General features: G+C 39.0%; 2 protein-coding genes across 3 annotated transcripts; one reads left to right on the top strand and one right to left on the bottom strand.

The window, feature by feature from the left end:
• iqch (IQ motif containing H) lies at positions 1–20489 on the bottom strand. Its single transcript, XM_079347244.1, has 21 exons — positions 20319–20489; positions 20033–20152; positions 19840–19937; positions 19649–19721; positions 19320–19439; positions 17282–17384; positions 16973–17059; positions 16531–16733; positions 15895–16443; positions 14390–14456; positions 13379–13462; positions 13084–13265; positions 11920–12192; positions 11578–11766; positions 6761–6881; positions 6251–6537; positions 2851–3009; positions 1429–1551; positions 970–1031; positions 384–492; positions 1–203 (listed from the first exon to the last, which is right to left on the bottom strand). The coding sequence occupies exons 1-21, from the start codon at positions 20367–20369 to the stop codon at positions 120–122; spliced, it is 3144 nt and encodes a 1047-aa protein (XP_079203370.1). The 5' UTR covers positions 20370–20489; the 3' UTR covers positions 1–119.
• A 30-nt stretch (positions 20490–20519) lies between these two features.
• On the top strand, positions 20520–24586 carry aagab (alpha and gamma adaptin binding protein). Of its 2 annotated transcripts, XM_079347242.1 has the most exons (11): positions 20528–20630; positions 20874–21074; positions 21383–21573; positions 21666–21762; positions 21859–21948; positions 22069–22152; positions 22264–22343; positions 22535–22631; positions 22809–22913; positions 23066–23115; positions 23888–24586. In XM_079347242.1, exons 2-11 carry the CDS (start codon positions 20981–20983, stop codon positions 23963–23965), a joined length of 966 nt encoding a protein of 321 aa, XP_079203368.1. In that variant the 5' UTR covers positions 20528–20630; positions 20874–20980; the 3' UTR covers positions 23966–24586. The 2 variants fall into 2 exon arrangements, with proteins under 2 accessions (XP_079203369.1, XP_079203368.1); XM_079347243.1 differs by lacking the exon at positions 20874–21074 and having other exon boundaries at positions 20520–20630.
• The last annotated feature ends 29 nt before the right edge of the window (positions 24587–24615 follow it).

Raw genomic sequence — 24615 nt, 5'->3', positions numbered from 1 at the left:
TGTTTTTCAGTAGTTTATTTGACTATCACTACGTGATAGATCGTCTTAATGTTTACATAGCTGAATTCAACATTAAAGCAAGCAGACACATGATGACATAACTTGACTCGAGCAAATGTTTAAGCAGCAGTTTTATCCTCCAGCGCTTTCACAGTCTTCTGCGCAATGTTCTGCAGTAATCTTTCTATTTCCTTGATCAGCTCCTATAACAAACAGCAAAACCTTTAATTAAATTCAGAAGATATTAATATAAATATACCATTTAATACATTCATTCTGTTCATTTACCAGCAGAAACATTCATGCTGACCAGAGCTTCACTAAATATGCAAGTTTAATTATATAGATGATGAGGAGCGATCGTTAAGTCATTAACAGGGTACCTTGAAATTGGTTCCTCCTTGCATTTTAGAGGATGATACTTCCTGATGAATGACTGACAGATTGTGAGCAAAGGTCACTAGAGCTCCCCGGAGATCTTCTGAGACAGTCCTATTAACAACAGCCCAAACAAACGAGTTTACTAATGTCCCCTTTGTCGCTAAGAAACAATCACCTCGTTTGTCTGACGGTGGTGGTTAAATGAAACTTTTAGCAGACAGCATCTTCAGTCTTTAGGGGGATGAGCACAGCTTGATTTAACTGTTACTGCACTTTGAAAGCTTAAGGATTTAAGTGATAAATATGTTAAATAACCCTCTGCTAAACAACTTTTAGACTTTGTAACAACATTAACAAAGCCAGAGGTGGCATGTTAATCCTCGAAAAGAATTGACTTTCACCTCATGCGGGAGAAGTCTTCAATCCACTTACACCTCTACTGTTTTTCATGTGCTCATCACTGAGCAGAGGTAGGTTCAGCAAAACCTGAGTGTTCTCTGAGTTCTTTTATTCTTCATGAATCCCATATAATCTCATGTTTTATGAAAACATTGTGCAGGGATTTAACCCAATCAAAACAATACTTACATCATTCCCATATTGCATCTCTCTATGCTGTCGTAAAGAGCAAAAACAGTCCCTTTCTTGCTCTGAAATTCAAACATATAGTCAAAAGAAGGGCCCCATATTTACATTTAGTGTAAACAAAGTTATATACACATTCAACATTACATTAATCCAACAGTGTGAAATATATAAAAGGTCAAAAACCAGACAGCAGAGAAAGACACCTCAACAACAACACTTAAACCTGATTCATGCTTCTACTTACTCTCTGTAACAAGTTACAGCCTAGTCTGACACCTGCCCTGCAGAGGTAATGACCGATATACAAAATAACTATAGAGAAATAGACAACCTTCTCTCTGATGGTGTGGTTTGGTTTTCATAAAGCGGCTACACTTTTCATTTCATTCTGTTTCAATGCTGGTTAAAAAGTCCTCACAGCATTAAAAAAAATAAGTGAGGTTTGAAAGTGTTTTTTACCTTCACGTTATATCCTATTCCATGAGCCTTGCACATCTTGAGGAAAACATTATGGTACAACATGGAAAGGTTTAAATGAAACAAGTGGCTCCCAAGAACGGCAAAACGACTTTCCACAGCTGCCTGTGACGTAGGTAAACACAAGAAAAAGAGACAAAGTGTTAGTTCATCATTGTAAGCCTTAGGTTTTCTATGAATCCAAACCCCGAACAAGTCTTTCTATGCTCTATTCTATTTAGTGTTTGAATGAAATGGGTTGTGTTGTGTGTGGGTAGAGCAGAGATGGCTGAACCCCATACACATATCCTTAGGGTCACTTCTGAGTTTGTGTGATTAGTAAACATGATGCGTGTGGGGCACATGTGGTAAACTGTTGGGCCTTTTATAATTAACTGCAGGCAGGAACAATTAATGTTTAGAAGACATGTCAAATACAAGATGAGCTTAATTGTATGATGCCAATCAAAGAAACTACGGTTTTGGGACAAACATTTTTTGCTTGAGACAAAAGCACTACTGACTGCACAAAAAGAGTCACACAATGCAACACAATAAGTGTGTTCAGAGTACGGGTGTCATAAGCAACACCAGAGAGGTTGATTACTTAAAAGTGTCAGGGCTCAAGAGGATATAAATGTTTCTGGTTCCTCTGCACCTTTGGGAGAGGAAAAGAGCGAGTCTAAGCCCCTCCGAGCTCAGGAGAGAGCCAGAGGATAACTCGCAGTGATGGCTGTGTGTTTACAGTTGTCAAACACAGGACCCTCACACAACAATAAAAGTGTCCAACAGGGGTTTAATTGTGTTTGTAATATGCAGGCCCCTAATGATGGCCACTGCTAAAGCCATTAACCACTGCGCTGGCTCAACTGCTGCACTGAAGCACCAGGCCACCGACTAAATGAATGTTTGATAAAGTAATACAAGGCGCAGATTAACAAGCGTAAACTCAGGCATACTGCTAATAAAAGAAGCCTTTTGTTTAAGGCCCGGCACCAGGTTGATGAGGTGTTCAAGCATGCATACACATGCATAATGAAAATGCTATGAATTATTAATGTGTTGATTATTTAGGCTCATCCATCAAAATGATAATGAATTCAGCACCTAAACACCAATTGAGCTCAGTGCGTAATTACAGTATTTAGTTGTATTTAACAAAAATGAAGAGCAAAACATTGATCTATCTTTGTGATTACTGCAGTGGTATAATTATATCCTATAAATTCTTAGCTTGGCTTAGACCTGGTGGTTGCATTGTGAAAAGAAATGAATAAAATTAATTTGAAATAAGGTATAAAATTTAAAAAAAAAACATGGTCAATGTACGCAACTTCAAAAAAGCCTATTAAAAAGACATTCTCCTTCTTTGAGGAAAAAAAAAAACATTCAACACTGTTAAAATATGAAAACATAAAAAGGTACTTTGGCAGCAGTCTGGTTGTCACGGCATTTCTCCCTGATCGGCATTGGCACTTCTAAACAGCCTGTAAGGCAATTCAGCGTTCCTCCAGTCATCATCAGAAGCATCTGGGTCATTGCCAGCTGATCACTGTATCTGAGTTCCAAATCAATAGCCCAAACCTGCAGGAAAACATGATGAGGTCTGGATCAAATCAGAGAAAAACCAACAGTATAAACCTGGTAAACCAAAAGAAATCACAAAAAAAAAATTGCCACAAAATATTTCACCAAGCACCCACCAATATTTAGACAAAGGTTAGTACCTTTTCATCTCTGCTGTTTTATCCAGTAGAGAGGCAGAAGGAAAAGAAAAAGACTGTAAATGGGGTGTAGGTGACACTTTTAGGTAATTCAGTTGTGGAACGACACATGCACAAAGTAGATCCTTCACCCTGTATTTGGAATCAGTCTGCCCTGGGCTAGTTTGCTTTGCTTAGGTCTGATGAGAAGCTAAGTCCAGATCTGTATGGTAAATGGCATCATTATAAGTATATTAAGGGGTCAGGTATGGTTGTAGCCTTCTGCATAAACAGGGCTAATTTTTCCAATAATAACCTAATAGCTATGCCCTCTCTTCAAACGTGGCAAATAAATCACCAGTGAAGGAGTTGTTAATAACTATGTGGCAGTCGGCTGCCTCTGTTCTGTGGTTCCTATTTGTCAAAGTAAACGCTCCTGCCACTGAACGCAAATCGCTGCATGTTTGAACCCTGCAGTCTCTCTAACCTGAGCACTTTATTTCCACTAAATCACAAATATCTGACCATTAACATTTATTCTCCTAAAGGCTCAATTTTATTTGAATCAAACTCAAATATTTAATAAAAAAAACAAATAATTAAAGCTAAATAACAATTTTAATTATTGATTGATGATAATTGATTGTTTCTTTCTCGAGTGAAGAGGATTGTTAAAAAAATGTTTTCCAATGTGACAAGGTAATCATCAAAAAGTATTATTTATGTCAATTTCACATTGACAGCAGACAAAGACATCTACATTTTTTTTTACAACAAAAAAATCTGTTTAGAGAGTGAAAAGTGCTTAAATTGACCAATCAGTTTACAAAAAGGGCTTTGCTTCATATCAAGTTCAAAATATAAAGTATGGATTTTAAAGGGGCTGCCTTCCAACATTTTACAACACTTCCAATGATGATAAAAAGAATGACCCCAAATAACACATTCAATAATACAGCTTTTTTTTGCTCATGTTAGTGTCACATCACTGTGTGCTCTGATATAAGTCATAAATTAGACTTCTGTATTTGGTTCTTTGGCATGTTTTCCATTGATACAAAATGTTATTTAATGTTTTTTTAATGACACTGCTTTATTGTACAATTACAGCTGAACTTATATAGAATAACAGCATCTACATATTTATAAAGTATTCTTATTATTATTTTAATATACAGTACTTTATTAATCCTCGAAGGGGAAATTGTGGAAATGATAAAAAATAAATAAAAATAAAAACAATTAAAGGCTGCGTGTAATCATGCCAAGCGATACATCAGACGTAAGCCCTGCACTCAGTCACCTCTACTGTCCGAGCTAGCTAACACTGGATACATGCTAATCTTTTTGCATCAGGTTGGTACCTGGGCCAGTACGATGAACACTCTCTGCTTGTCATTCAGCAGACTGACTAAAAATCCTTCCCCGTGTCTCATTGTTGATTTTAACAAAGCTGAGGCAAATGTAAGCCTGGATTGTACCTGGTTTATATTGCCATGCATTTTCATTAAAATCCCTGATGCTGCAGCTGGGGCCCCACCATTCCACAATGTGAGGGAAGACTGCAAGGGCAAACATATGTGACCCACTTCTTCACATCAAATAAAGTAGGCAGCTTTCAGCAACAGGTTTGAATCTAAATTGATGTTTAAATCCAGACAGGTTTGCCCATGTGGCTCTCCTCTGTCCTCGCTCTGTGTGAGAGGACATGGTTAAGAATCTGCCTTTGAATGTTCCTGCCTCCATTCAAGCACATTCTGTTTATAGTCTGTTCTTAATTATGCTGTCAGTGAATCTCATTCAATTTCAGGTCAACATTGAAAATGAAAATGAAATCTAATGCTGCTATTATATTACTTTAAACAGTTAAAGTAAAGTGCAGCTTCGGGTCTTTTTAATGAATCTAAGAAATGGCACACTTTGAGTGCCACTAAAATAGAACATAGTTTGACAGTATATGAAATGTACCCTTGGATCACGCTCATGATTCAACTCTACAGACATTCATAAAACACAAAATGGTTACAAAAATATTTCTCTAATTAAAAAAAACAACCCATTTTATTTAATGCATTAGAACTTTACAAATACACTAGAAAAAAAATGTAGAACCCCCCCCCCCCCCCCCCCCCCCCCCAACAACTTCAGTTTTAAAATAAAAATTGCACCAAACACAGCCTAGGTCACACTGTGTTAACATCTAGTCCATAACATACTACCCTCTAGTGGCAATCATGCCCTTATCTCGAGTCTAGTCGAAGTCTATTTATTTATATACAGGATTAAAGCACACATAGACAAAGCTGCAAAGGTAGAAAACAGAAATAATAATTAAGATAGTCATTTAAATTAGAGGACAATGAATTGTTATTCATGTTTTAAATGATATAATTTGACAAAGAAAATGTTCATTGTCCTTTATCTTACCCTTTTATCAAACTGAAAAGTAGCACTAGAGCGTACTCGTGCAGGTTGAGTATTTTATAGACCATATTATAAACACAGCATTTCATTTTACAGCTCTGGATCAATAAACAGTCAATGTAGCCACATGTTGGGAGCAGAGGTTAAACCATCATAAACCAGTCCATTTCCAATATCATAAATCAAGCAGGTTTCAACAAAACTTAATCCTGACAAATGAGATAAGGCTCCGATGGCGCCTGGCTATGATAAAGGGAGACATTTCAGCGGACCACTGCAAGTAACCAGTGAGGGGTTAAACACTGACAGGTCCTCCCTGCGAAGCTGCACAAATCACTTAAGAATGACCTATTGTCTGAAGGATAGGTGCCTCTGAATTTTCTCGGCATTGCGAGGTTAAAGGGCACGCCTTAAATGGTGGAATCAGTGTATCGACACAATAAGACCTGACAGTTTATTAGATGGCCTTGTGACACATTTGGTCCCCTTACCCACTGTTTGACTTGTCTGTTTTCCAAGCCCCAGGGGAGCAGTGTGGGGGGGGGCACCTATCTGCTTATGTGGATCCCTGATGTAGCCTAAAAATTGATCTCTTTCACTGATATGATGAAAACAGAGAGCTTTGGCACCACGTGTTGAGACAACCCAGAACATTATGATCTTTGTTACATGAGCGAAAGCAGTCTCCCGTGTCTCACCTTTTGCTCCATGGTGTCGGGGTTCACAAAGGTAACCAGGTCCATGGAGATGTGTCCCACAATAAGGCGCTGTAGACAGGTCTGGCCCACACGCATGCAGATGGAATTCAAGCTGTCAGGGTGAACAGAGGACTGAGGAACAGTGGAGCCCAAAGATTCCAGGTCACAGGAGTTTTGAAGCTTTTCTCCACAGGACAGCAAGGTGACTCCACCCGCAGGCTCCAGCAGCAGATCTACTGTTAGACAGGTAACACTTTCTGAGGGTGGGTAAGCCTCCACAACTCCACCTGGACACACAGTTAGAGCACATTAACAACTTGCAAGACAATTTCAGAGACAGCATCTGAAATGATCCCATCTCATTGTAAACAACCAACAAGAAAAGGTGAAAAATATTTCATTTTTTAGTCCAACGGGCGACATCTGGGAGCATAAATGAATTTGAAAATATTGAAAAAGGTCTCCATATACGCAAGTGAATTGCATTCAGTGCCTGCCAAAGTATCTGACCTTGCCTGAGGAAGGTCTTCAGGAAGCTGGCCCAGGTGGGATAGCAGGAGGTTTTGGCAGGCCGAGCGTAACGGGCAAGCCACTCTGGGATCTCATCTAAATATCTGAGCAGTGCGGACTCCTAGAGAAAGAAAGTTTAGGGTGCATACATTAGGCATCTGCTCGAAATAAGTTAGTGACAGATCTGAGGACTTATTCTATGTCCAGCAATTCAAACACTAGTCCATAACAAGTGCTTGCTACTTTATTTTGTCCCATTACCAAAGCTCTCTAGTTGTCGACTGCATTATTGGAAATGCCCTTGTGTTATCCGGATGACTCCAGTGACTGCTTGTTATCCTTGACACCTTTGGTGGCTGCTTCAATTTCTGTGCGAGGGTGTGATGGGTACTGCAGGAGGGTCTATCAGTGAGTGACAGCCTATTATCAAAAGGCCTCAGGAGTCTAATGGCTTTAACTCACAGCCACAGAGACAGCACCTGCCCTCAATAACAACTCTCTCCACTGGGCAGCTGATGAATGCCTAAGCTAACCCCATCTATCTGGGGATCAATCAGGGCTCGACTGGGATCGATATCACTCTTGTTTCTGTAACTAGGAAACGCCATAATGGTTTCAACACTTAATTACGCCGTTAATTTCTCACTTTTGTTTTAGGTGTCTTTGGCAACTCATCAATGGGATTTCCTCCCACAGTGCTGTGAAATAGTTAAAAGAACAACAAGGACTGTACTCCGACTTCATCTGTCCTTTTCAAGTTATACACACTGTGTGGGGGAGTTCAAGGCCTGGTTGTTGTTTTTTTGTTTTTTTAAATACAGATTTCAGAATATGATAATATCTTTGAATGACCATTAGCGATAAACTAGATTCAGTCCCACACATTCAAATAAGAAAGACCCAGTGAAAGACGACTAGAATCTGACTGTCTTTGTTCTTTCATCGTTCTTTCTAAAGCGTTGCTTTGTTTTGACTATTTGCTGTTTGGCTTCACTGGAGACAGAACTGGAGATTATGCTGTTGATATTCCAGTCATGTAACAGCCATCATCATATTCAAGTACTGTAAGAGGCGAGGTCAAATGCTACACAGTGATTCCCCCTATACAAACCATAAAGCACACAATGGTGCGGCAAAAAGTGTAAGGGAACGGTTGTCATTTTCAACGGAAGAGCAAGCACACCCCAGGACTTTGCCTATGCAGTTCACAGAAACAGCAGGACAGGAGGAAAAGAAAGAGAGGTATTTTGCAATAAATTATTTGGACTTAAACTGCGCACAGTCCCCTGTGATAGGATTCAAGGCTTTGCTTGGTGTCCACATAAAGCCAAGCTATCTGGTCATAAATAAAATAGATGTTTCTCTGCCTCTTTGATTGCTATTCCACATCTCCATAGCACTGAGAAACAAGTAAGAGGCTGCAGCCAGTCTGAGGGCTAGAAGGCTATCATTAGACGAGTAATACATGTTGTTAAATATTCATTTTTACTGGAGCACAGAGAAACGCCAAACATTTGACACTACAGCCCATGACTTAATCCACACGCAAACTTCACTGAAGAATAGAAAGTCATGGCATGTGGCCTCGTTGTCGTCTAACCTCTTAACACAGAGACAGCATCACTTCATCTGCTTATAGTGCGCACAGAAATAGGCCTTTGAAATTCAGTGAAGTTATAGAAACCACATGGCAACATTAGTGGACCACAGGCAACTTTAAAATGTGTTAATAAGGAACATTCAGGGCCTTTATGATGAGGTGGAACATTAGATTTTAGAGCTCTTTATTGCAGTCACAGACTGTACCGTTTTCATCCAGAGACAGCTGCATACATGTCCCTGTGCCTCCGTGGTGGGAGTGTTCGTCAAATAACCTCTGTTGTTGACAAACTTAACCTAAATAAGGTGTTACTCAAGATCTGTTTGTACACAGTGTGACAAAAAGGAACACTCCATCTGTTGACGCCATTATGTGTAATTTTTACCCTCCAGTGCATAATGATCCATATGCAAGCTGTGTGTGAGCTTCAGTGTGTGTGTGTGTGTGTGTGTGTGTGGCCCCCTTCAGGCATTGCATGGGTGCAGATCTACATGTCTTTAACCGCTCTCTCTGTGTAAATGCTAAAATAGGCCCTGGGGCTTTCAGCAGCCTGAAACCTAGTGCTGGAGGCTGTGGACCTCACAATAAGCAGAGAAACACACTCACACTCGCCGAGATCTCTGTGGTAATGTTGATGCTATCCTCTCTCTCTTGTTGTTACACCCCTTTCCGTTTAGCCAGAGGGGATGTGATAGTTGATATTATTCGAAAAAGACTGCGTGGCATTCTTGTGAGTCAAGCACCTTCATGCTGAGCCCTTCAAGACAAGCAATAATTACAAAAAATGCACACAGTTGGTGTAGACTAAAGCAAGAACACACTCATATCCCCTCTCATCTTTTGCAGTTAATTATGAAACGTAGGAGACGTTCACATAGTTGTAAAAGTTATCTAGTATCCTTAACTTACTTATGAGCATTTCAGTCATCAATTATTTCTTATTTTTTTGGTAAACAATGAACTTGTTGCAAACTAATTGTGAATTAATATTTAAAATGCTGGATTTGATCATTTGCGTTTATTAATAATTGATGAAATTGCTACTATTTTCATAAACATTTAAGCATCCATTGCTTAAATGCTTGCAGATATTCAGCATTCTGAGTCTGTATCCTATTCAAAAGCTGTCAATTCAATTGCAATTAAGTCTGCTTCTTCCCAGCAAAGTGCTCCATTAATGAGCGTTATACTTCAAATGATATACAACCACATGTACAAATCCATCTACAGATGCTGCTGTGAGGATCAGACAGCAACAAGATACACTTGTATAAAATATTCATGTGTTTCTATTGATACAACAACAACGTTCTGAAATCTTTCAGCCTTTAGAGCCAAATGGTTATCTTTAATTTATATGTGTACAACAGCAGAAGGGGGTGTTGTGCATTGAAAGGGCTGATGCATTTTAGGGAAAGATGATGTCATCACAAAAAAAAAATCATGTAATGAAGAGCACAGGATGTGGGCTTTGCTTTGATTAAAAGAGCAAGGTGTAGAATAAAGGCCAGTTAAAGTGTTGTGTCCATATGGCCCAGAAGCCCCGAGGCTGTGGGCCTTCACTGGGGGCCTCGGCACTCTTCCCTCTCCATGGGACCCCAGCTGGTGAAACAAACCCCATTTACTTTCTGTGCTGCCTCAGCCATCATTATGGACCTTGGCTGTGGCTCAGCCATTCTCCACCATAATTAACAGCACTGATGCCACAACAATTACAGCCCTGCACCGCACATGCACAGTGAATCAAAGGACGAGCTAATAGGAACAAAACAGAGTGAGCATTAAGAAGCTCGAGATGACGGCTGTTTCTTCAAATGGAATAAAAAGCAAAATCGTTGTGCTTCAAGCCCACAATCATTAGTTAGTAATTAGTTTACACAAAGCTCCCAGTTAAATGGCAAAATACTGTAATTAACACATGACAGAAAATCAAAGGCTACTTTGTAAGCATATGAGAGAAATAAGAGCCAGAGGCTCAGAAGCTGTGTACAGATTGCATCTGTTCTAAATGAATGGTTTACTAATGATTAAGCCCATTTTATTTGTTAGGAACAGGCCTCAGACTAAAACTAAATGTATTTTATGAGAAGAAACCAATTTTTAATATATTGTTTAGAATCCTTGTAATGATATACTCTGAACCATAAACCCAGTATTTGTACTGAAAGCGTCTCTGAAGAAATGTGTGAGACACATCCAATGATCTCTTCAGACAGGCAGAGACAGACAGCTCAGTGTTGTATTGGCAGGGCACGGATCCAAGTTTAGTTGTGTCTATTGTTTAGTTTGTCAGGAAGTAACGTTGTTCTTTAATAAAACCTGCAAGACATGTGAAATATCAGCTTTGAATGCAAGTGACGTCAAATCAATCAATCAATCTTTATTTGTTTAGCGTCCATTCATAACAGGCGTTATCTCGAGACACTTTACAAAAAGCAGGTAAAGGACCTTACTGTTTGTCTGTTAACATTAACGAAAGAGCAGGTAACAAGACCATGCTCATCGTCATGTTTACAAAAAGCAGGTAAAGGACCTTACTTATTGCTAGTGCTCAAACTGCATTATAGTTTTATAAAAAATATATATACATATTTACAAAGAAAGAAATGTTATGTTAAGAAGCCTGTCTGTGTTTTGATTGGATTGTCACTGCCAGGTGTTTAAGGGAGTAACGAGCGTTAGGCAGAGTTTTGTTTTTTTCTCAACACATAAACACTAGTCGAGGTGTGTGCCTCAGAGAAAAGATGATGGCTTTGTGTCTCAACAAATATTTTAAGTATTGATTTAATGTTCGGTGGCTCTTGGGACATTGTTAAAAATATGTTTCCACAGGGGAAAGCATAGTGATTGTAACATTAAGATACACACTGGACTAAATGATGACATCTCTCTGACTCTGCTGTGACCTATGTAAGCAATCTAGATTGTATTCCCCACAAATGACTATTCCTCATTTGTATGAGTGTAATAATAATAACAATAAACTTTATTTGTATTGCACTTTTCTAAAACCATTGCTTTAGATGGAACTATAAAAAAACAAGACTCTAAAGTAAAACACATCACTTCAGGAAGATCCAACATGGGAAATAAAATACAGCTAAAAGAGAAAGCTTAAATTCAATAAAACGTTGCATTAAAGTCAGTAAATAAGAAGAAGTGGTGTTGTAGTTTATGATTGGTCGGGAAGATGTAATCCTTTGAGTAGCATCTTTACCTGAATCCATTCTCTCTTCCATTTCTCAGGACCATGTCGATGGTATTCCTGCAGGGCCCAGTTATAGCAGCTCAGATGACATGTGTCACAGTATGCTGTGCCACGTCCACCATGCTCCGAGTCCATCTTAAAGAGCCAGCGGTGCACATCAATGTTTTGAGTCATGAGTTCAGCCAGTGTTCCATGGAGCTACACAAACAGAGAGAAGTGTGAATTACAGAATATATAATATCATTTATAACAAGTGAAGGTTGACGCTCCTGTGAGGATATTTGAGGTTGTGTAGATTTTTCCTACGTTGTAATAAAGTCTTTGACTGCATTTGTGAAGCTGATCTCTGACCTGGTTAAGCGAGTAAATGTCTCCTCGACCAGGCGGTACTTCAACCTCTGCCCCGACAAAGATCCTCCTCCCTCCAGACTTGGTGCTGTAGAGCTGTGAAACAGCCGGTTCTGGAGCCAGGATTGGCACTCCTAGCTCATCAGCAACTGCCAGGTCATCCAAATGGGCCACTCCACCAACAATATAGGCCTGCTTCCCCTGGATCAGGTTCTGGATACGCTTTAGGGTGTGTGGACTGTACTTTAGCAGCGTGGAGAGGCACATGTTGTGGTTCTGGAAGAGAGTTGAGGAAAAAGATTACTAACGGAGCGAGGAGTTTGAAGTGTGTCTTCCACGACCTGATTTATCACTGTGTACACACGAAAGATCTATTATTGTAACAGCCAGCAGGGTGTTGACCTCTCCTGTATTCCAGCAGGTTGAATTGATAAAAGCTGCCTGTGGGATGCCTCCCCTATCCTTCACATCTTTAATGTGTGTTAGCAATGAGCTCCTTGGGAATATAACTAATTACTTCACATCTGTATTTATTTGATCCACATGGAATTATCCCTTCTGTCACTGGCAGAATGCGCTGCCAGCCATGGGTAGCAGTGATTCATCTCAGCAACACGTCTGGCACAGTGGAACAACAAAACAGCAGGAAAATCAATAGAAATAAATGACGAAGACCATGTCATGTTGCACATTCAATCTGGTGAAAAAAGGATGTACAACAACAGATACAGAACAGCTTGATGTGAAAAGACAGTAAAGCAGCACCTTGATTTTATTGCACTTTTTTATTGTAATTCAGACAAGTCAGAATATGTGATAGTGCAGCAGTTAAATGAGTAAGTTAATTAAACCAGTATGCAATTTCATTGTTTACTGCACATTATCCAGAGGCATTAAATGTAACTTTGTTTAGTAATAGTCAAAAGAGATTTAGTTTGTCTACTTTGCAGTAACAAAGACGTTTACTTCTATAAGTAGTTAAAAGGAAGAAAAAGTATTAGGCAGTTTTGCTCTCTTACGAGAAAAATGGTATAGTAAAATATCTCCTCAACGGTATCCTTAAAAGGTGGATTCCAAAACTCCAGACACATTTTATCAGTATATTGTTTTTCTTATAAAATCTTTGAAAACCTGCTGAACATAAAATGTAAATGCGACTGACCCTACCGGGAAATAATCGACAGCCTCAGGGGTGAGGATGACAAAGCGTCTGCTGCAGGAGGAGGCCTGACTTCTCCTGGTGTCGGTCGCCTCGGTGACACGCTCATACTTCAGCAGGCTGCCGTAATAGTGCAATATGTCGTCTCCAAGATGCCGCGGACTTACATAGATGACCTCAACGCTTTCATCTAAGAATGATCAGCACAGCACAGCACAAATGAACGGTCTACAATAACACAAGCCACTAACAGCGAGTTAGTGAGTTTATTCCATGGTACATGAGGTTGTGAGAATCCCCTACCTCTAATATCACACAGTCTGCTTAGTTGGGTGTTCTGCAAAATGTTAAATCCCCCCAAGTTCTGTCGCTGGCTTTGAGAGAATCCTGAGAGAACAAGGCAAAACCTTTTTTTTGTTTGTTTTTAATGGACCTTCAAGCAGCAATTAACACCTTCTCTCGTTAGCTGTATTCTAAATCTTCAGCGCTGTAAAATGACCCTCAGATGTGTGTTCTTCTAGATTTGCGGGTGTGGTAGTTAGGTCTCATCACACAGAAGTGCAAATTGAAGCTTAATTTAGCTGAATAACTAGCAGGTGCAGTGTCTGCCGTGTGCTGGGAGTCCTATTGCAACATGTCCAGCTACAACCGAGCTACATTCAGAGGCACCTCCAGGATTTTACTCAATGTCTGTCTGGATTCCTGCCTGGGAGAGAATCCTCAACTGAATCAAGGTAATTAAATGATTGGATTCATGCTAATTAACAACAATGGGGTTCAACTTTCTAATTATCCTTGCTCACACAGCACTCTCTGTAGCCACCCCAAGTGCAAATAAAGCATTCCATCTGCTAGTAATTAGGCTTAATAATTTTAGACAACCGCTCAATGATTTACAATGCACATGCCTGATTACAGACTAAATGTGAGTGCCATGGTGAAATTACAACAAGTTTATGTCAAGTTCAAAAACAATACAGTCTATTCCTCTCTATTATTTTCCTTTTTTTTGCAACAGCAATAAAATAAGACCTTTGTGTCTCTTGCAAATATTCCACATAATGGCTTTTCATTTGCTTAATCTGCAAATTAAACGGCAATTGAAACTAAATTGTTCGGTTCCCTGGCATAGGGACTGTCATCATTCTGTGAGTGCTTTCCTGCAGAGAGTCATTTGAACGAGACGGAGTGTCTCCACCAGTGCTTCAGACTGGGGCGTCAGAGTGGCGAGACAGAGGATGACTGCTGCTAGATCAGACTTGTGTGTGTGTGTGTGTGTGTGTGTGTGTGTGTGTCGCAAGCGGAGAAAGCTACCTAATGATGGGATGTGGATAATGGTCCTCTTGGAGGACTGGATGTGTTTCCAGTTGGCTGCCAGATGCTGGGGATAGAGAAAAGGAGTGATCAGAGAAAGAACTGCTTGAGAGTGTACCAATACACACACACACACACACACACACACACACACACACACACACAAATCATCACATCGCTGTAACACATCAAGCCAATATCTCTCTAGGCTAACAGCAGCAAACCAAGCATAAAATACCACCTTAATTAAATCAAACTTTTACTTTCAAAACATCTTCTTGCAATTAATTCAATCAGCTAGATACACGATTTTACTGCCAGGAGAAGATAAGTAGGCTTAATTAACAGGGTATGAATGTTTAAAATGTGAAAACATAGATTCAGTGCACACACAGTGGCGTTCAATCTAAATGAACACTAATTAATACTGTGTCAACATCTAAAAGACGTTAAAAGCAGATGACAGCACAGACATGACATCATGTTGAACGAGGGAAAATTCAATTATAGATCAAGAAAAATGTTGCTATCATTCTCTTCTCTAAATAGAAACAAATACATATTAAGCTTTAGTCTGTAAGGTTTTTAAATAGCAGAAGAAAATGTAAAAATAACAGGTTTAAAACACAAAGGTCAGTGTACAACTAAATTGAGTTTTCATATACCTCATACCCCTAAGTGCATTTTAAATGTAAATATTTAAGCAACCTGTTTTAAGTTCCTCACTGCATATTTAGCTTATGTATAGTGCCAGAATTGATACAAAAATAGATTAAATTTCCAGTGCATTTCTCAGAAGAATTTATCTTTTTCTTTCTTTTACAATTATAAGGCTGCAGTTGACTCTTGAGTGGTTTCTACTGTTCATCCGTCTCACTCTTTTTCTGCTCTCCTCGTCTGTTCATAACTTTTCTCATGTTGTATCTTTCTTCTCTCTGCTCCCCTCTGCAGTTCTGTGCTTCTCTTCGTCTTAAACGACGGAGGCCTACTAAGATTCAGGTTTAATGGAAGAGGATCCTGTATTCTTCATATCTGTCCTTACTTTATACAACAAACATTCGTAATTGTAAAAAACAAATGTATAATATATATGTTCAGAGCAGATTTGCACCCCTGAAAGGATGTTATTCTAACTAAAATGTATTGGTCCCCTGCAAAAGACGTTTAATGGAAAAATAACACTGTGACTCAAACATTATTTTAAACAAAGAACGTGTCACACAACCTCATAAATCAAACTGTTAAAGAATTGTTTTTGCTTGGCGTTTAAAATGTCAAAACACACCAGGAAAAACTTTACTTGTAAATACTAGACAATTTAATTTGATTGGGGGAAAACACACAATGGAATCATGTAAAGAAACACTGTTTTATTGCAACCAAAAAACAAAAACAAAACATGTTTTAAGTAATGAAGAAAAGTCCCAAGTGTTAGCTAATATCATGAGAGAAGTAGGCTAAAAGAGTGCGAGGAAACAGGAGGTTCCACCTATGAGAAACATTACCTGCGCTCTGCTGCGGAAATTCACCAGCTGTCTGAAGCGCTGGGCCTGCAGGCTCTTCCTGACACTACGCAGCTGATTGTGCAGCCACCATGACGCGGCGATGGTCTCTGCCGCCCACTTGCGTCGACAGTGGTGCAGGTAGGCTGTCCGGGCTAAGTAGCGCCTCCAGCAAGACTGGATGAGGGTGGCAGCGGCTCCTGTGCCTCCCTCTCCCTTATAGCGCTGACCTGGGCGTAAGACCAGGCCCAAAACCTCCTCCCAGTTTTCAAGCACACAGAGGAGGCTAGTCACTGGAGGAGCCTTTCTCCAGCCATCATCCCAACCGTGTGCAAACTCCACTAAACGTTCCCCGCTCACGTGGGCTAGAGGCACAGCAAATTCCTGGAGCAGCTTTTTCAGGGCCTCCAGAGCATCTAACACACTGCCCCAGCACAAGCTAAAGCTCTGCTTAAAGAGACAGAAATCTGTCGCCATTGGGTTAATTTGTCCTTTTATGATGGTAAAGGGGTATTTGCTGATGTATGCAGGTGGAACTTGCGCTGGAAGATTCTATAAAAACAGAGGGAAACCATCGAGAGCGTTAGTCACCTCCTCTTTCTAAAGGAAATAATGCTATAACTGTAACAGTGCTCCTACCTGATCTGGGAAAATATTGCAGGTGCCTGGTATCATGCCTATGTGATCTAGGCCCTTTGAGGTTGTGGAGGGGGGCGGTGTCTTTGTGGTCCAAAGAGGTGTGCATTCTCTGTCTGTTCTTTTATAAGGCTCAGTTTTCCATTTCAGCTTCTTGTCATGACTGGATTTTGAGCCTTTCAGACCTACACTTACAAAAAGACAGTCTACAAACAGCTCTATCTGATCTCAATCTCACATTGGACAGCAACACTTGAAGTACTTTTTTTAAAAATACATGTAGGTATTTCCAAGGGCAGAACATTTCAATATTAAAATAACATGACGTTTATGTTTATCTTTTTAAAAGAAATGTCAGTATTACCTTGAATTTATTGATGAGAAGTTGGGATGTATAATCTGGTAATACTTTATCTTAAGTAGTGCATCTGTGTCTCGCACTGACCTTTCTTTGAAGGATTAGAATCCTCTCTGGGATGAAGAAAAGCAGCCTTGTGCTCAATCGACAACTGAAGAAAACTTGCGTCTCGCACTGATGATGAAGAATTATATGAAGAATGACTTTGAAAACACTGTGCTTATCCTTGTTTGTGTAACTAGGTAAGATTAAGACATGTATGATTCAACAAGGAAAAAACAAATTCTTTGTTAGCATGAAATTAAAATGATTTAATGAAATGATGTGAAGTACAGTTTTAGTTGGCACTCAATCATCAAGTGTTTACTGGCAGTACAACAAAGGTGAGACATATACCTGTCCTCACGTCTTCTTCAGGCATCACAAGGTTTTTCTGTCTTTTTGGTTCAATGGCCTGATGACTCAGCGCAGGGCCAGTGATTATTGTCTGAGGTTTTAACTAAACAGAGCATGTTCATCAGATTATGTTTTGCATCAAATGTGTATATGTAAATACATTATGTGTATATATATATATATATATATATATATATATATATATATATATATATATGTGTATATATATATATATATACATACATACATATATATATATATATATATATATATATATATGAGAGGCATGGTGCAGCTTATATGTTTGCAATTCAAACATTTTCTTTATCAAAAAATAATTGAGGATTTAGAAAATACATAAAAACTGAACTGGAGTAGTTGTAAATTATCCGTAACCCATCTACTTCAACAAATCACAATTCATCACCAGACAGCCAAGATTAAAGATGATGTCAAGTGCTATAATTAAAGGCAATTCTGTTCAGCTTTACTTACATGATTTTAACACACTCTACTATTTTGGGCCAAAATTAAAATATTAAAAGGCCTCGTTTAATATCAATAACATTGAAATGTCTCAGAACACAAAGTTTTTGCTGCTGATGTCCTTCTCTTCTTTCTCCTCAGACCACTGAGCATCCTGACAGACCACAGGTAGAAGACAGGTGCTGGGAGAGTCACCCTCAAAGGCACACAGCTGTTTTGGATGAGGTTGGGAAAAAGGTGGCACTTTTTCTAAAATTGCTAAAATGCAAAAGCTCGCTCCCTGGCAGGGGTACGGAGTGGGGAAGAGCTGGCCTGAGTTGTAGGAGACGGCAGCAGGCAGAGAGCCAGTGGTTAGCAGTTGGGGAAGCTACGGCTGTCTTATTGGCATGCTGGACCAGGTACCCACTTCTGTCCTGAGACAGCTGTAAACCAGCAGCCCATAGCACAGCAATCAGGCGCCTGTTTCTTTAGAAGAATGCTGATGTGCTGCAATCTGGTGTTTTCCACTTTCTGAAGCCAGCGCTTTCATCTCTTCTATATCAGAGTGACAGTCTTGGCCATTTCTCATGTCATTTATGGATTCCCCAAAACATATTGGAAAAGAGAGAGCGTAAAAATATATCTTAAACTAATGCCGACCTTTGCAAAGATTAATTTTTTTGCTCTGATAAGCGCTCGCTGTCATCACTAAGCCAGGTGACCTTTATGTCACTGTCTCTGCACGAATGAAACTTGAAGCATCTGTCAGTGCAGGATGATACCATCACTCTTCACTGCAGCATGAAGCGTCTGTTCTGAGGATTCAAGAGTAAGTATCAGGGAGAGGAACAATGATATCACATTTATTTTAGTTAGAGTGAAAACTCTTGAAATGCTCCCTAATCAAATCTTTCCTGAGGCTTGTGCTGCTGTATGTTATCATTCATATCAACAAAGTCAAAGGAATCCATTTTTCTGTCTGCACAAAGCAAACAGCTGCAGGACAAGATATCACTCTTGGTTTAGTGCACTCAATGAGGAAAATCCGCCAACCAATGGGCTGGTATAGTGCACTTACTGTTTGTGAACTGGTTCTTAATCGTGTAATGTTTATCATGACGTGCTGCTGCCCTATCGGCCAGGTCACCCTTGTGAAAGAGATCTCGATCTCAATGGGTTACCTGGTTAAATCCAAAAAAATAAATAAAAAATCTTACCAGGAGTAAGGCTGACGTGAGATTTCCTTTTTAAACAAGAAAACAAAATAACAAGGTGTATCCTGATTGATCCTGAAGTCCCACTTTACTGCACAAAGTCTGGCAATTCGTTACTGAATAAACCTTGATCACTTTGATGACATGAATATACCCTGGATCGCACACAACTTCATGATGAAGTGGCTGGATCACAGTATTCTTCACATACTTTCTGACTTTAATTAAATTAAAAGTACATATCATGACGCTGTTGGCCCAGATACTGACTCTTGAAGTATTTAATCCAACCTTTTCCGTTAGTTTCTGTGGAAAACATGCAGAACAAAGTATTACGATATAATATTCAGATGACTTACTGTATCCGTTCTCTTCTTGTAGATAATAGGGACTGATCTCTTAGATATCTGGTCCATAACGGCTCTGTTGTTAGGCTGAGCAGGTTTACACAGCAGCTGCTTGTTTAATGCTGACTTGTGCTGAACAAAACAGACAGAGTAATGTTTCAAACTATAATTTATAGCACGATGTAAAGAGGAAACAGTCATAGCAATGTATCAATATATGCTCAAATGTATGCATGTATTTTGTTTTAATTTATTCCCATGTGAATCTATTCTGCTTGTCTTGTCTGTTTCAGCATTTTATAGCAACAATACCATTTTTGACATCATAAAAACATATTTACCTTAAGAGGTGGCTCCCTGGGACGGTCTTCTCTTAGTGGACACACGTTTGGGAGACTCTCCAGGACAGGTTTCCTGTTTTTCAAGCTCACAATATCATCACCATAATCTATGCAATTCTATTTTTTTTGTCCACACTTTAGACTACCATTAAGTAACACATGACATGTAAATATATATATTTTTTTTTTACCATTTTGGAATAAGTGCTGGCTTTTTTGGTAAGTCTTCAATGGTCGGAAGAAGCAGCAGCTGTTGGGAGGCTGTTTTCAGATAATCCTCTGCATGTTTCTATTTGCAGTCAAGAACATAGAAGTTAGATGTATCTGTGTTTGTCAAATGTGTTGTATAACATTGTCCATTGTGCTTATTCTGCAAGTCCTTACCCTGATTTTACTCTCTGTTTTACGAATGGCAGAGTCCAAGGCTTTAAAATCCAGTGTTTTTCTGTCACTAACAGTGATTTGCTCAAGACTACATCTGAGCTGCCTCAAATCATCTTCCACCTGTAATATAAAGCAGCTTTCTCAGCGCAAACCTCAAGTAGAAAATAAAACACTAACTCTTGAGCTGTTATCAGGCAGAACTTTGATTATCATTTCGATATTACATTTCCAGTAGGCTTTGTATTGCTACTAACGTTAGCTATTAGCAAAGGTTGTTTTTTTTTACCTGAAACAAAACTGCTCCCAGTCTATCTTCATTTTTAGGCGAGTCAGACATTATTTTGTGTTGGATTGAATTCTGGCATGTATAGCAGACAAAATTGTAATCGCCTGTTTTAACAACGATTGCCAGCCATAGAGCTAGACAGCTAGAATTCTTAAAACTGTGCTCGTTACTATGACAACGAGAGGACGCGAAGAAGTCAACTTAAAAGTTGAGTCGTTTTTCTCCCTGAGTATGAGCTGTCAGGCGCTGACCTGTGCCTGTGCAGTGGATAAACCTGTGAACATTGCGATCAGATGATAAACGTTACAATTGGTAAATACAAATTCCAACAAATATATTTTCTTCGCTTTTCTTGAATGTACATGTAATCGGTAGAAACGGTAGGAGTTACTCATTAGGGAACTTAAAAGGAAGCGAAGTCAGCAAACCAGCTAGGATTTTTATTTTATTGAATTTCGTTTATCAGTGTTATTTACAGTCTATGTTTAGTACCCATATTAAATAAAACATTTCTTACGAAAACTGAAATTTAGCGTTTAACATTTTTTTCTCGAGGTAACGGAAGTGACGTCGCAGTCAAAGTTGAAAGGTCGGGGAAGTTGGTTATCATCATAACGTTAAGCTGTTAGACCATCTTGCTTCAGATATTATTTTTTTTAAAAATGTCAACTTCCGACGAAGAAACAGAGATCACTATTCCATGTGTGCTCATCACGAGCTGTGATCGTGGGTTTAAAGAAGAAGAGCTGATAGAACGTAAGTTAAGATCCAGTGCAGGAATTAGCTAAATGGCTAACGTTTAGGAAGGCTAACGTACTCTTAGCATAACAGAGCATATTTCACGAAAAAAAGAGGCTTAATTATCCACTTGTCAAGCTCGTTATGGGACTTATTTTGGCGTGGTTCATTTGTATAATGCATTGGTAAGCCTGGATAGTGTTAAGTACACCTTATTTATACAAGTAGCCGGTCAAATTGAAGACATGCAGAGCAAATACTAAAAACGGATTGGCTCTTTTTGAAACGTTGAGCACGAGATATAATGAATGTGTTTTTTTCATCAGAGATCCTCAGTACGAAGAATTTACCAGAGCCGGTCAAAAGAGAAGAATCAGTAGCTTGGTATCCATGGACCATTAACAACAAATATTATACAGCAGATGTCAGACTATGTGTTGTACCAAGCACGTTTCAAATGTCCTCGGAGATCGCTCAGTCTGTGCAGGCGTTCATTGCTTATTTTGACAGTACAGAGGTACGTTACTCAATATTTGAAGGATTTCCAGACAGTTAATAGTACATTGTTTAACTTGGGTTACATATATTATATGTGCATGCTGTTTGCAGAAGGATGGTCTGGAAAAGCTTCAGCCTTGGATCTCCGTGGTGGAGGATCTTTCTCCAGAGGTTCTCATTCTGGTGTGTGACAGAGTCAGCGAGAATGGTTAGTTCTGCAGCTTCTTCTTTAAAAAAAAGAAGAAGCAAGAATTCTGTGGATGCTATTATGTTGTGTATACTAGCTGAAATGTAATTTTCTTAGGTGTCAGCAGACATGAAGCACAACAGTGGTGTTTGGCTCATGCGTTTGAGCTGGTGGAACTCAATCCACAGGAATTGCCAGATGAAGATGGTGAGTTACTTTGACAATGGAATAATCACGTTTTTTCATTCAAATGTTTTATATTATATTTGGTTTTTTTTTATTTGTTTTGTCCTCTCATTTATTCTGTTTGTGTTGCCTTTTTTTCAGATGATTTTCCAGAATCCACAGGTGTCAAGAGAATTGTTCAGGCTCTCAATGCCAATGTGTGGTCCAGTGTAGAAATGAAGGATGGTGAGATAACATTGCTAATAAAATAACATTTAGCACTTTTCCATTTTTTTTTTTTTATTGTATCACTGTTTAAAAATAAATAAACGTGACAGTTGTTATCTCTTTCGAAAGGGCACAATGGAGGCTTTGGTCTTATGAGTAGTTTGGTGGCCTCAAGACACAATAACCCTCGCAGCTGCCAAGATCCGTCAGTGAGTTTCATTTTTACTCAGTAACTTTTTTTTATTTGTAAAAAATCCTTGCTTGTTTGTGTTTGTATTTTAACTGTCAACATTTGGTAACTTTATTGTTGAAACAATAGTGATTAATTGTTTTAGGAAATTTTGATTTGTTAGTTAGTTTTCAAGGAAGCATGCTAACAGTTTCTTCTTTTCCATGGCAGTCTTCCAGCCTGCCTGTAGAGGGCTCACCTGTTAGTGAGGAGGCTGACCATACAGAGAGTAGTCCAAACACAGAGACACGGGGAGATGGTGTCGTCGGTAAGTTAACATCTGATGAAATATCTATTTTTAAATTTCCAGTTATTTTTCTCACAGCTGAAATTGATCTTCCCCATTTCCCCTCACTATGTTCACCGAAACAAACATTTGATGATGAAAGAACATGATGTTGAGTTACATTTAATTATTGATATTCACATGTTGCCATTCTCTCAGATGCAATGACTGATTTGGACATTCAGGAACTTGCCAATCTCACAGCTGGTGATGCAGATGTGGATAACTTTGAACGCCTCTTTACCAAATTAAAAGAGATGAAAGGTAACTCATAAAACAACATTCTCCTTAGACCCTGGTATTGAGGGCTTGCTTGTGCTTTGCTCTCATTGGTGCCACTGCAATCTTTGAAAAGCTGATGTAATATATAATAGTTTCTTCTTTCATTTTTTTTTTTTTATGATGTAATCCTGCAGATAAAGCTTCTTCATTACCCCATGAGCAGAGAAAGGTTCACGCAGAGAAGGTAAGCAACTGTATCAAAACCTTGTTACAAGAGATAAACTAGGACCTTTTTCTTTTCATAGTTTGTGCACCATTGTTTACGTAAAACAAAAACAATGACCCTAGAAAATGTTGTACACCGTCACAAAAGTAAGCTGAGAGTATAGTCGCAACCTTCAGTGAAACATGAACTTAATCATGAAGTGATGATGAGAAAGGGCTGATGCGCTGTGACCGTTTCAATACGGAAGATGGAGCTGATGTGCACATTTAAAATATAACAATCTAAAAAGTACTACTCTGATTGCCTTTAGAAGCACTTTGTTTTGAAAGATTGTAGCCCCAAGAATGATTATTTTATTTCAGTTAGTAATGTGTTACAGCGTTTATGATCCTGACTGTCCAAATGTAGATCCATGATGTTTGTCACAGTTTCCACTCACCATGCTTCCACTGTCTCTGTCCTGTCTTTTGTACATATCTGACACACCTAAAAACAAATTTAAGAAAACATAAATGCAAAAAGGTCTCAAAACAAAGTTGTATCTTTTGAGTTTGTAACTGTGATGCAACCGGATTGTTTTTTTGTAATTTATTTTCCGGCCTCGTTTTATACTGATGAACGTTTTCTGAGTGTAGAGGGTGAAGCTGTCATACAATATGAGAAAGAAATGCAAAAACTGTTAAAGTGGTTGCATGTTTTAGTGGGGATTGTCAGTTGCTTTAATGGATTTTGTATTCAAATGTTTTATTTAAACTCTAGTATGAAGTATATATACTTAATCTGCTTACAGGTAGCAAAAGCCTTTTGGATGGCCATCGGTGGCGATGACGATGAGATCGACGGGTTATCATCGGGGGAAGAAAGCTGAAATTAGCTTCCTGTGACTCAAGTCTATTTTTCCTGATTCTCTTTCTTTCCTGGGACTCCCACGACATCCAGCGTCCTTATACTCACTCCTTGCACTTGGAAAGTGGAGATGCTTACAGTTGGTACTGTAGGCATAGTAATGTTTAGAGTTCTTTAAATGAAATGATTGCAATACTGGTGTATAGTCAGAAGCAGTTGAATATCTTGATTTAAGAGAGAAGAGAGCCAATGGGTGGCCCCTGACCCTCAGCCTTCTCCTGTGGGTCCCTTTCTAACCTTAAGTCAACCTCAACATGAGGGTGTTGCATCTGGTGAAACACAATTAAATCATAGAGACTTTGATGTGTATGTCCTTTAGGTACAGTTGTCACATATATTTGCAAGTGACACAATGTGCCTTATCCCTAGAAGAGTTGTGACACATTTAATGTACATTCTGTTAAATGAATATAAAAGCTTGTGATTTAAATGTCTACTCTCCATTGTTAGTGACTTATTTGTTTTGAAGACAAAACGGCTGCGCTTCATGGTTAAATGAAGGAGAAGCTGTCATTCTGCAGACCAGATCAGGACGAGTCTGCTGCTATGGAATACATCTGCAGTAAATAAAATATTTAATTCAGCTGCAGCCTGTGTCTACTACATTACACT

The sequence above is a fragment of the Symphodus melops genome (assembly GCF_947650265.1).
Source record: "Symphodus melops genome assembly, chromosome: 6".
NCBI classification, from domain to species: domain Eukaryota; kingdom Metazoa; phylum Chordata; class Actinopteri; order Labriformes; family Labridae; genus Symphodus; species Symphodus melops.
This window is presented reverse-complemented; position numbering and strand designations above follow the sequence as displayed.

Bases quoted from the DNA above. Each gene is read 5' to 3' on its own strand.
- iqch (XM_079347244.1), bottom strand. From the start codon at position 20,369: ATGTCTGACTCGCCTAAAAATGAAGATAGACTGGGAGCAGTTTTGTTT. The intron at 13,463-14,389 runs GTAGCTTTCTCC...TTGTTCTCTCAG, and splicing joins TATCCACATCCCATCATTAG to GATTCTCTCAAAGCCAGCGA. The intron at 204-383 runs GTACCCTGTTAA...TGTTTGTTATAG, and splicing joins AAGGAGGAACCAATTTCAAG to GAGCTGATCAAGGAAATAGA.
- aagab (XM_079347242.1), top strand. From the start codon at position 20,981: ATGTCAACTTCCGACGAAGAAACAGAGATCACTATTCCATGTGTGCTC. The intron at 21,949-22,068 runs GTGAGTTACTTT...CCTTTTTTTCAG, and splicing joins GGAATTGCCAGATGAAGATG to ATGATTTTCCAGAATCCACA. The intron at 22,914-23,065 runs GTAACTCATAAA...GTAATCCTGCAG, and splicing joins CAAATTAAAAGAGATGAAAG to ATAAAGCTTCTTCATTACCC.